The 13555-nt window shown below is 34.6% G+C and overlaps 1 protein-coding gene across 1 annotated transcript; it reads left to right on the top strand.

The window, feature by feature from the left end:
- Window positions 1-458: 458 nt before the first annotated feature.
- Window positions 459-1841, top strand: LOC140886102 (uncharacterized). Its single transcript, XM_073292607.1, has 4 exons — window positions 459-1090; window positions 1174-1317; window positions 1401-1466; window positions 1557-1841. The coding sequence occupies exons 1-4, from the start codon at window positions 1088-1090 to the stop codon at window positions 1788-1790; spliced, it is 447 nt and encodes a 148-aa protein (XP_073148708.1). The 5' UTR covers window positions 459-1087; the 3' UTR covers window positions 1791-1841.
- The last annotated feature ends 11714 nt before the right edge of the window (window positions 1842-13555 follow it).

Raw genomic sequence — 13555 nt, 5'->3', positions numbered from 1 at the left:
TCAGTCACATGGAAAACGAGCAGAAGCAAAGCAAAGCAAAAAAGGCAGTGAGTTTCTTCTGATATTTTTTATCTTCTAATATTTTTATTCAATTTGTCCAACTTTTTATTCAATTTCATCTAGGTTGTTACAAATCGTTCGAAACTGTGGAAACCAATTTTAAAATTGGTGTATGCGAAATTTTGGAAATTTGATTTGTAGTTTTGAGAGTTCAAACTAGATTTATCAATGTTTTGTTTGGATAGAATTAGGTATAGACAACTCAAATAGTTCAAATTAAAAATTTTCCCTTCGGTTTATGTTTTCTGTTTTGTTACCGTGAAAATTGTTTATCAAAATCTTATCGTTATGACTTTTGACACACGGTTTTTTTTTTTGATTTAGAAATAGTACGAGAACGAGTAGGATCCGAGATGAAACGTAGTATCCGTAGGGCATATGAGATACCAAGCCGCTGCTCTGCTGCAGTATTTCGGAGTACAATGGAAGAACTTTCATCTGTAATTGAGAGAAGACAACTACAGTGGATAAATGATTCTCCATTCTCAGAATGGTTGAAGATGCCAAAGCTTAGCTTTAGTTGTTTGAAGGTTGAGGCAGTGTTGAGCAGGTTTGACGTTCAATCTTTGTCCTTCAAGTTTGGTGATGGTAATGTATCGGTTCCTTTTAAATCGTCAGAGTTTTCCATTGTTATGGGGTTAAAATATGTTGGACAACCAGTGAATATTGATTTGAAAATGGAATCTTCCTTTGTAACTCGTTATTTTGGGGGTAGTGTAAGCAAGGTAATCCGATCAAGTATTCGTTTGAAACTTCTTGAACTAGCACGTAAGAAGAAAAAAAATATGTCGAGGACTTTGCGAGGATGTTTATCTTGTATTTATTCAATTGTGTGATTTTTCCGGTTGGAAATTATACAACTCCACGATTTATTATGCCATATCTCGATGATCTGGATCATTTCTTTGAATACTCGTGGGGTGATGCTGCGTACCGATTCCTTTGCGAGAACATGGCTGCCCATATCGGTGGTGAACAAGGTGTAGTAGAATGAAAGAAGTATCTAGATGGTTGTTTAGTGGGGTTGATGGTTAGTATTTATTGTCCTTAATACATTGGTCATATATAACATTTCTTCTTGTACATACTTAATCTAAAAATCTTTCAATGTAGGCATGGTTGTATGAGAGTGTACCTTTGTTTGCCATTCAGACAAGTATTAGGAAATTTCCCCGTGTGTTTCGTTGGGCGAAGTGCAAAATTCCTAACAATTCTGATTCTGCCGAAGAATTGTTTAACACAATTACGAGAATGAAGGTCCTATTTGATATGTCATTTTGATATAATATTATCCAAAATAATTATAAGGTTCTAACTTTGCGATTTTATGTTATAAATAGATTGTTCCTATAGTTCCATTCCCTAACGAAAGAGTGTTTGTTGAGGAGATATCTTCCAGCGCTGTGGTACGTGAAGTGATGCGTATTTATACTTTGTCCAATTAATTGTAATGTTCTTAAAGTTTGTTGATGAATTCTGTGATTGATTTGTTACAGGTAATGTCAACAACGAATGAGTATATTTTGAAAACAGATGTCACTCGTTTGGAGAAGATTGTTAGGGAACAGTCTTCTGAGATTGAGAATTTGAAACGCAGATACGGTTCGAAAAGTGGTGCTGGAAAAATTAGTAGTCAAAAAATTCTGGTGGTAAGGATTTTGATGGCAATTTCAATGACTTATATAGTGTGCAGATTGAGACACAAGTTCCAAAAATTCATGAAAATGTGAATGATGTTGCTGATGAAATGGAGGATGGATTTGAAAAGTTAGATGAGAAGGAAGGTGATAAAATGCAAGTAGAAAACGAAGTTGAGAATGAACCAAAGAAGATAGTTGATGATGTGATTGTGGATTCTATTAAAATGACCTCAAAGGATGATGGAGAAGCCTCTGGTCGAAATATTGATGATCGTGTTTCAAAATTGCTGGTTGACGAGAGCGATGCTGCAAGTGGATTTGATCCTAAGAAGATTGTAAACATAAGAAAGAAAGTGGAGCGCGCGAGTAGGAGTAACAAGGAGAGTTGGATGAATGTGCCGAGAAGAGTTTCAAAACGATTGAGAGAGAAATCTAATAGTTTGGTTGGTAGTACGACAGAGGTAATAGTAATATATTACGTATAGTTGTTTATTTTCTTTATTTGATATGTGACTTATATTGCTTCTATTTGAATTATTGTGTGTTTCATTAGGATGACTACCTCGTAGATCTTGATCGTGTTGTTGAGCAGGTGACACTAGATGTTGGACAGGTGGTGGAGGATCCTTTGCAAGTATACAAGGGTCGGACAGATTTTTGTGGACACGATTTAGTGACTGATTCAGAGAGAAAAGCCATTACTTCTTTTCTTTCACGGGAAAAATTGGAGTAAGTCATCATGTTTATTACATTGTATATTTTAACTAGTGCACTGAATTTTTTTTTACACAGTTGTGTGGTGTGGAATGACTCATACCTATCAGTGGAAGGACCTCAATTATGTGATTTGTTGTTTGGCAATGATGTCCGGGGAGAGATAATAGAATGCTACCTGAAAATTTTGTGCCGCTCCAATAACCACGACCTCCCTATTTATACGGTTCAACCTTGGGTTCAGGTTTGTATGGATACCTTTGTAATTAACCGTATTTCATCCACTGTTCTTCTATTTATGTATTTAAGTATTAAAATTGATTGTTGACAATTTAAATATTTTTTGTAGCGTGATGTATTAAAAGTACTTGGTGAGCATTACAAGAACAAATCACTTGAGGATCATCAATACGTGGACTTCCTCTCAAAGTGTACGAAGAGTACTGTGGTGAAGTTACACGATCTAAATAAGGAAGTAATGATGATATGCATATATGTATTATTACCTATTGGTGTGAGATCCCATTGGTTTTTGTTTGTGTGGAATAATGAAAAAAAGGAATTTGTGGTGAGGAACTCAATAGACAGCTCATATGACAGGACAAGTGCGAGACAGTTTGTAAGTCTTTCATTATTGTACCTCCCTCATTATGTGATGCAATTAGTTCACTATTACAATAATTCTATTTGTGTCCAGGTTGAATTTTTATTAGGATACTTGAGGCTGTTCAAGGACCTTGACCTTTCCAATTGCACCGTGGGATTCCCAAAGTATAGAGTCCAAGGGCCTAATCCCGATTGTGGTGTGTTTAATTGCCTATGGGCAAAGTGCTATGCTCGTGAAGACCCGTTTACATGGAATCATCAGACTGATTGCAAAATAGACGGTATAAGGGCATACGTTGCTGCAGCCATCCTAAGTGACGAATATGGTTTGAGTAAAATGAGTTGACAGAAATGATAATGGAGTGGACAATGATTTTTGTTAGTGTATTTGGTAGTTTGGTTGAACATACTGGTGCTTATTACACCATAACTATTTTTGGTGTATTGATCGGATGCATAACTGTGTTGTTGATGAATTTGGTACTGTATCAGGGAAGTAAAAACGTTTTTTACTTGATTTGCTACATAGTGTACTACTTATCTATGTAACTGATGCTGCAAATAGGCTATGTTATGCTTCATGTTTCTTCTACTGTATTACTCCAATCGTCTATATTATGTTTCTTTTATCTATGTATGGACAATGTACCACATTTAACCAATGCTTATACCACACTCAGGCATTATTGTACTTTATTTGCAAGGGCTTGTACTACATATCAATAAAGTTTGTACTGTTTTTTTGCCAATGCACCAGCACCACAATGGAAAATATTTATGGACGATGTACCACATTTAACCAATTCTTATACCACAATCAGGCATTATTGTACTTTATTTGCAAGGGCTTGTACTACATATCAATAAAGTTTGTACTGTTTTTTTGCCAATGCACCAGCACCACAATGGAAAACATTTATGGACGATGTACCACATTTAACCAATGCTTATACCACAATCAGGCATTATTGTACTTTATTTGCAAGCTCTTGTACTACATATCAATATAATTTGTACTGCATTTTTGACAATGCACCAGCACCACAATGGAAAATATTTACGGACGATGTACCACATTTAACCAATTCTTATACCACACTCAGGCATTATTGTACTTTATTTTCAAGGGCTTGTACTACATATCAATAAAGTTTGTACTGTTTTTTTGCCAATGCACCAGCACCACAATGAAAAACATTTATGGACGATGTACCACATTTAACCAATGCTTATACCACACTCAGGCATTATTGTACTTTATTTGCAAGGGTTTGTACTACATATCAATAAAGTTTGTACTGCTATTTTTACAATGCACCAGCACCACAATGGAAAACATTTATGGAAGATGTACCACATTTAACCAATTCTTATACCACACCCAGACATTATTGTACTTTATTTGCAAGGGCTTGTACTACATATCAATAAAGTTTGTACTGTTTTTTTGACAATGCACCAGCACCACAATGGAAAACATTTATGGATGATGTACCACATTTAACCAATTCTTATACCACACTCAGGCATTATTGTACTTTATTTGCAAGGTCTTGTACTACATATCAATAAAATTTGTACTGTTTTTTTGCCAATGCACCAGCACCACAATGGAAAACATTTATGGACAATGTACAAAATATTACGAAGTAGCATACCACAATAAGGCATTATACCAAATTTTACAAAGGATCAAACCATAATAAGACAATATTATACTTCATTAGAATGCATAAACATGTGATATTCATGATTGATACTACAATATTAGACATTTTATAAGTAAACATGTGTTAAATAACATTGATGTTACAAATTTTGGACAATGGATACATAGATAAGATTGTTTTAACCATAAATGTTACAAACATATACAATGATCGAATACATATGCATGTGTTTGGTAATCATCATATATGCAAATAAATTAGACATTAAAATGCATAAACATGTGATAATCATCACTGAAACTACTATAATAAAAATTTTATGTATAAACATGTGTTAATCATGTGGTACATCATCCGCAAATGTTTTCCATTGTGGTGATGGTGCATTGTCAAAAATGCAGTACAAAATATATTTATATATAGTACAAGACCTTGCAAATAAAGTACAATAATGCCTGATTGTGGTATAAGCATTGGTTAAATGTGGTACATCGTCCATAAATGTTTTCCATTGTGGTGCTGGTGCATTGGCAAAAAAACAGTACAAACTTTATTGATATGTAGTACAAGCCCTTGCAAATAAAGTACAATAATGCCTGAGTGTGGTATAAGAATTGGTTAAATGTGGTACATCGTCCATAAATGTTTTCCATTGTGGTGCTGGTGCATTGGCAAAAAAATAGTACAAACTTTATTGATATGTAGTACAAGCATTTGCAAATAAAGTACAATAATTTGTCTTAATGTGGTATACTACTTAGTAATATTTGGTACATCTTCAATACATGTTTTCATTGTGGTGTTGATGCATTTTCAGAAAGGCAGTATCATTTATATTGATCCGTAGTACGTGTTCTTAAAAATTAAGTATAATTTGTCCTGATTGTGGTATTCTGTTTAGTACAATGTAGTACATTGTCCACACGTTTTCCATTTTGGTGTTGGTGCATCGTCAAAATGGTAGTACCAAGTATATTGATCTGTAGTACATCAGCTTCCAAATTAAGTATAATAGTGCCTATTTGCAGTATAAGTTACATAGATAAGTAGTACACTATGTAGCAAATGAAATAAAAAGCGTTCTTATATCCATGATACAGTACCAACTTCATCAACATTACCAAATAGAATATCAACTTCACCAAAACTACCAAATACACTACCAACTTCACCAACACAGTTATGCATTCGATCAATACACCAAAATAATTGTGGTATAATAAGCACCATATGTGCTACATATTCATTACATTTAACATGCAAACAACAAAAGGTATATCAAGACATATGATTACCCAAAATATATAATCTATAGCGTATGAGTGCTGAAAAAAATAGCCCTATCTAGCAACTATATTTCTTCTTTGCATGTCTTGTGATTGTAACAAAAAAATAGCCCATCTACATAATATATCGCTTCTTTGCATGTTCTGTGATTCTGACCAACAAAAACAGCCCATCCACATACTATATTGCTTCCTTGCATTTTCTACGGTTATGCCCTGGTTTGTGACACCGTGCGCACTTGGTAACACGTTTCTTTACTTGAGACGGGAATCTTTGTGTCCTTCAACGTCCTGGCTGCGATCGGACATCCGGAGGTCTAATTATATCGCCATTAGAATGTTGTAAATCAGCATTGAAATCAAATGTAGGGATTGGATTGACAACTGCCGCATAAGCTCTCCGATAATTTTCAACTTTGTAGCAAGAGTCACAAAAGTCATATATTGACAAACCCTTTGACTCAATAGCAGCACAAGCATGGTTACAAGGATCCCATTAATTTTCCAGATTCTACATGAGAAACTCCAGTTTCCCAGATCCACTGCACAACTTTTATCACCATCCAAAACCTCAAAAAGCAATGAACTAGACCTATCAACCTTCAAATTTCGAGATTTAGTGTAGTTTTGTAACAAACTACTTTCTGGATTAGGAGATAGGATTCCAACCATTAGGAGAGACGACTCTCGTATTTTATTCATCATGCTCATTATTTGTAACCGTATTGTATCAATCATGGATACAATTGGCAAATACCTTGCGGGTTTAACCCAAATATTCCAACATTCTGCTTGATTGTTGTTGATTATGCCCCATCTTTTTCCAGAAAATAAGCAATTTGCCCAATTCTCGGGTTCTGAATTTTTAATAAATTCTTCTGCAAGAGGCATTGACTGGATTATACTAGTAATATGAACAATAAACTCACTCTCAGTTGCCGCGTATGCTGCTTTGTGGAATATAGATTCCCAATACTTTTTGTTGTGCAATGGATACTTCTTCAAAATATAAAATTTAAATAAAACAATATTAAAAATCTCGCATACAAAAAATATTATTTAAAATAAAATGAACTATTATAGCACTTACCCGCGTACGAAAATTATCCACCAAGTGTCGTAGACAATATGCATGGTGACTACCGGCGAATATATTGGGGATTGCCTTAACAAGACCACTATGTCTATCAGAAAAAAAAAAGTGAACTGTGAGAAAACTACACAATTTTGCATTGTCAAGACTCCCCTCAGTTTCAAACAGAACCATTCCCAGTTAGCATCATTCTCAGCCTCCACAACCGCAAATGCTAAAGTGAATAGGTCATCATTAGCATCTTTTGTCACAGCACTTAGTATGCAACCTTTGAATTTATTTTTTATATGTGTTCCATCTAAAAAAATCAACGGTCTGCATCCCTTAACAAATCCAACAATACATGCATGTAAAGATATAAAAAGTCGTCGAAATTTGTTCATTTCATCAACCTCACAATCAGCCCAACTACCAGGATTTGTTTGTTTCAAAGCATCACAATACCACCTCAATTTATCAAAACATCCTTTCTCTGTCCCATAAAGTTGATGCATTGCTATTTCTTTCCCCATCCATGCTGTATGGTACTTCAATTCAACGCCATATTCCCTATGAATATCTCTTACAATTGCGAACGGTCGGTATGATGGTTCTCCTCTCAATTTATCTTTAATGATATTCGCCACCCAAACAGAATCAGCCTTTGGATGGCCTCTGCTCCGAAGATTTGCCTCTTCACATACGTGCTGAAGACAACATTTTCTAATTCCAAACGTTCCATCTGCCTTATATTTGGATGCATATATTTTCCATGCACAACCACTGACATTACAAACAACGAAGACCTTTTGTTGGTCATTTTTCTTATACACGAACGATCTCATGGTAGCAATAGCATAGTTTTTAAGAACCTTTCGAAACTCATCAGCATTTTTAAAATTTTGCCCCTCTCCACGAATCAAATGACTCCAAGCATCAATGGAGTTACTTTGTAGAACCATTTCATATTGAGATGCACTCGAAGAACCATTATCCGCATCAAACTCATTCCTTAATTAAAGAAAAACAACAATAAAATATTTCAGTAAATCACTTGAAATACCAACATTCATATCTTAAATAAAATGTACTTACTAACTGTATGAATAAATTAAAGGTAAATTGGAATATTTATTTCTATCGTTCGGGTGTAGCATAACTAAAAACAGAGAAAGACATGAATTACCTCAGAATATTCTTGTCACTTGAAATAATTTCTTCTTTTCGGATTGCTATCATGTCAATGATGTTTACTTTCATGTAGACAAATAATCGGATCATATTACTAACATCTTGATCTTCATTCAATGTCACATATAACTTTCGGTGAGGTGCAAGATATTGTAAGAAGGTTGAAGAAGGATTGATTTGATCACATTTTTTGCCAAGTTGCAAATACATCTGCATTAGACTCATATCCTCCTCTATTGTAAAGATAAACAAATTCTTACTGTAATAACAACTTCCTAGCAGCATCATACCACCTTCACTATTGACTCCACTATCTTCAGACAAAAAAAAAAAAAAAAGTGTTATGTAAGCTCAACATTTGTCTAGTTTCAAAAAAAAATTTACTTTGGGGATTTTCTCAAACCTACTGGAAAATGAAATTTACTTTGGGATTTTCTCAAACTTACTTGAAAATTAACAATGACAATCATCCATTTAATATAGTTTAAAATCGATAACATTGCCAAATTCAAAACAATAAAGAACACAAGAATGAAAAATATACAAATAAAATCAAGATCAAAATAATGTAACACAAATTGCATTAAAAAATAGGACAAAGGCGACAAACAGAACAGAAAAGCCTACTTCCTCGTTTTCTTAAGTTCGGATCTCTTCTTCCTATCGTCGCCCCTTGCAAAACTTTTCAATAGCTGTCGCAGGACAGTGGTTCTTACGCCCCATGGGTTTTGCTATGGTTTCCTACATTGAGGAGAATAAATGGAAATATGTTGATAGAATCTGAGGAGAGAAAGAAAGAAAGATAGATGAGTTATTTGGTTATGGCTTCTCTTCCGTTGGTAGGCTTCAACGATGAGATGGATGGATGAGTTTTTTGGTTAGGGCCCGATGCATTAGAGATTGGGGGAGGAAGATGACGAATTGAGAGAGAGAGAATACAATATTTACATATAATAATGAATAAATAAAAAAAAAGGGAACAAAAAGCTAAAAAAAGTCAATAGGGAGTTAGAAATAAATTTTGTAATGCATTAGGAAGTCAAAACTAAATTTGTTTGACATTGGTACTGAATCAAAAATTAAGTTTTGGATTGGGGATTTAACTCCAAGTCCCCCAATGTTCGATCTGTGTGATCTAACCGTATTGAAACGCATAAAATATATCTCTTAGATACACGCAGACCTATGTAGGATCATGAGAAATCGATCCATCGACTTAATTTTTTTCGTCCGATAGATTTTTACTATCACAACCAAACCAATAAAAAAATCGGTTGAAATAACCATTTTTTCAAAAAAAATAAATATTAATATTTAGGGTTTTCAATATTTTTTTTAAACCAAGGTTTTTCAATTTTTATTTTATATAACATATAATATTTATTGGACAAAAGAACATATGAATAGGACTTTTTTATTAACAAATAGTCAAACCAAAAACATAAAGGCGAAACCCAATAAATTTTATAGATTAGCCCCTAGCAATTTTAAATTATTTTTTACATAAAAACATATATTCGATCGGTTTAACTTGTTATTGAAGTCCAATACCAAACCAATTTGAAAAAGTTCTTTAACATAAAAATACAAAATAACTAGATAATTGTGTGTATCAGATATAAGTGTTGAATCCGGTATTCTAACAAACCTACGACAACATGCATCAGAATAATTAATATAACACAAAAAAGGGGGCAAATTGCATCCTAAAAATAAATCAACAATTATAACCACATATGCAAACTCCGTGAAAACGAAATTGGGAACCACGAGCAATTCTTCAAACAATACTTTAAACAAGAATTATCTTTGAGCGTCTTCAATAATTTACGGCAATATAGCAAAACCAGAAATACTTCGGAATAAAACTCTCTCTCTCTCTCTCTCTCTCTCTCTCTCTCTCTCTCTCTCTCTCTCTCATCTATTCTTAAATATGTATATCTTCTTTTACCTATAAGAATGTTGGGATCGGTTGTATGTGTAGAGGGAGGGAGTGAATACTCTTTTAAAAATTTCAAAGATTTTGCCAAATAAAGCAGATGATCTTGTGTTAGGGTTAGCTAAACAAGACCAGTTTTCTCAGCCTTAAAATTGGTTTGGACCACAATATAGTGTAGATAAATGATCCAAGAGTTTTTATGACTCTTTTATACTCAAGTAAGCGCAATTAACAAGATAATATAAAAAAATACGTTAAGTGCCACAAGATATATAGAAGTTCGAAGGTAAAATCCTTATACGTCTTTTCTTTTTCCACTTAAGAAGGAATGCACTAGAAAACTCTCGCTTATACCACTCTTTGTGTACAACCCACCATAATTGTAGGATTTATCCATTGCCTAGACTGGAACTCTTAATCAACAACAAGCTAAGACAATGCGTCTTAACACTAATACAAATACATAAATCTTATAAAAAATGAATTTGAAGATTCAAACTGGCGGAAAATTTCTTAAACAGTTAAGGTAAACGGTTGAATTATTGATTCTAGGCCCTTGATGTTCTTTGATGATATGATAGAGGCTGTTGTGCGAGGGAAAGTTGAGTAAGTAGATATGATATAGAGTGCTCAGAAAATTATAAGTTAGTGATATTTGTGCATAGATAACTTCTTTTTGTTGTATGTATTCAAAAAATCACTTGCTCCCTATATTTATAGGTTGCATGACCAACGTTCAACTACACTCTTCATTAAATTTGAGGTGTAAATATGTCTCATTTCATCTTAACTACAGTGCTTGCTTTCATATTTGCATCATAAGAATTGAACAATATGAACTGAATATAAACATATCAAATATACGAAGCATCATGTGTACGATCGAATTTAAATCATAATCATATTAATTTTAAAGCATATATATAAGCCCAATTACAGTCGATTTAAATACGTGCAAGAAGTTTTGGTTGCGAAGGTTGAATGGAACTAGCTTCGAATGACTTGAACGCAATTTGATCATTAGTCGATTTCCTTGGACTGCCCTTGGACCACACTGTGCTCGAAATAAATGGATAATTTGGACACAATAATTCTTTAATTATACCTTGTTTTATGCTGCCTAAAACAGATTAGAATGACCCAACCTGGCTGCTTTATGTTGCTCGCATTTTGGAGTATTTTTGGAGGCTTTTTCAGACCCCTTTTTTCCATCAATCTATAGGTTATTTATAGGCTGTAAATCTATCTGAAAGGGCAGCAGAAATCATTTTCTTGGAGCCCAATTCAAGCCTTAATCTTGGTCAAAGTTCTATCCAAACTCAAGAGACACCAAGTTGAGTCCAATGGCCATTTCTTACACCATTATTATCTCCTTCCCTTAGCTCCATTTCAGCTGCATTTCTCGAGCCTTAGGATAGGAATTATTAAGTTTTATTGAGCTGAAATCTTGAGTTTATGAGATGAAGTTTTCGAGGTCTTGAGTCACCGTGGCTTCGAGCTTCGGGTGTTGCAAAGTACCTAGATTCTTGAGTTGAAATTATTCGAGCTCCTTAAAAAAATCAAATTAGAATCGAGCTAAAAATTTTATAGTCTTAGAATAAAATTTTGAGTTTCATTGCTTACATCATTTGATTTAAAAATTCATGTCGTCACAACCTTAACTAGAATAATAGCTACTTACAGAAGCTAATCAGGGTCTAGCATTATACATGCATCCATCGTCAGCCCTTTGATAGAAATGACCCCAAACTCTAGGCACAACTCCGCCACGATCCCGGTAGCGCCTCGCTATCGACTGGCCTCCAAAACGATGCCTAGAATCCACTAGAATAAAGCAGTAAATGAGAGAGGAGAGGAGAGGAATGAGCAAGAAATGAGGGCCTCGGCTCCCATATTTATAGGCAACGTTCGGAGCGTCCGATCTCTCATTCGAAGCATCGAACGCTCTTCGTAACTTTAGATCTCCCTAATCAGAGCTTCTGATCTCTAGTCACTGAACGTGTGTCCTTTGATTGGATAACACTTATGTCGACAACGTTCAAACCTTCCGAACTAGGGGTTCGGATCTTCCGAGCGCACCCTTGTCAAATCACCAATCAAAATCCCATATCTACCTATTGGGGAAAATTTTGGATCTTCCGAACTCAGTATCGGAGCTTCCGATGTGCCCGGATCTTCCAATGGGTTCGGAACCACCAAACTAAACTTAGCTCAAGTTTGAACCTTCCGAACTGCTTGAACACTTGGAACCCTCCGGACAATTTTCGAACGTCTTAAATCCAATTTTCTAATTATAAATCTCATCATAGGATTCTTTAATCATGTTTTAAATGTTATAAACATGATTAGACAATTAATTTCTTATTTCAAAAATCGGGCTACTACATTCTCCCCACCTTAAGAGATTTCGTTCTCGAAATCAGGTCTTGGTCAACCCGGGGAATGAACCCACAACAAGATTCCCAAAACTTCTGATCAATCATTGATCTAAACCACAAAAAAATCTAACCTCTGACAACCAATATACCCTATCTAATACATATCCGTTATGATCTCTTATTGGACAACAACATCCACAAATACTAAACTTAGAACTTATTATTATCCAATCACAAAAATATTTTTGAAATTACTTCGTATATGGAATTGAAGTTTCTCTTTATTAAGCTCTTCCTTGCTAATGATTTAAAGCGTCATCCGTTAACTGCTTAGCTAAGGCTAGCGAACAAGTTTATTCTAAATTACTTGCTACCTTAAATACGAAACTTATCTTCATTGGTAGAACTTGCATTACTATTGTCTCAAACAACTGAATATGGTCTATCTAGCGTTACACTATTGCATCCCAAATCTGATGCTAAACTCTAACACTCTTCATGGTTCAAGTTATAAGACACTACTGGTCGAGTCAACAAACTCAATAATCAATTCCATTGTCACGTGACTGAATTCGAATGACAGTTTAATCACCTAATATCTGAGCAGATATACAAGATTGGTCTCATTGCGGAATCCCAATACTATCACGTGAAAAATTTCCGCCAAACCACCAAGCGATATCCTGAAATCCTAACAGATCTCATCATAACGACGGTTGATCACGATAGCTGGTACAAAACACTAATTCGATATTCTTCTGATATATCTAACTTATACATAGTAGAATCAGCGGTGGTGTTGTCTAATTAGACTGCATCAAAATTTTCCCATCAGTTCTTGCAACAACATGGCTAGCAATACCATCAATTTTCACCATCTATAGAAAGTACAATTAGCCCTTCTAGCTTCTTACATGCTTCCAACTCCCACTGAGGGAACAGTACTGGCTTGAGAATTTGAGTTACTCTAACTCAACTAGAAATATGACATCCTTGAAG

This window comes from Henckelia pumila, chromosome 3 (assembly GCF_033568475.1).
Source record: "Henckelia pumila isolate YLH828 chromosome 3, ASM3356847v2, whole genome shotgun sequence".
Classification (NCBI taxonomy): domain Eukaryota; kingdom Viridiplantae; phylum Streptophyta; class Magnoliopsida; order Lamiales; family Gesneriaceae; genus Henckelia; species Henckelia pumila.
The sequence above is the reverse complement of the archived record's forward strand: the minus strand, read 5'-3'. Positions and strand labels throughout refer to the sequence as shown.

What these genes read in the sequence shown, in the direction of transcription:
- LOC140886102 (XM_073292607.1), top strand. An exon ending in ACACAATTACGAGAATGAAG is followed by an intron (nt 1,318 to 1,400) that starts GTCCTATTTGAT and finishes TGTTATAAATAG; the next exon opens with ATTGTTCCTATAGTTCCATT. An exon ending in AGATATCTTCCAGCGCTGTG is followed by an intron (nt 1,467 to 1,556) that starts GTACGTGAAGTG and finishes GATTTGTTACAG; the next exon opens with GTAATGTCAACAACGAATGA.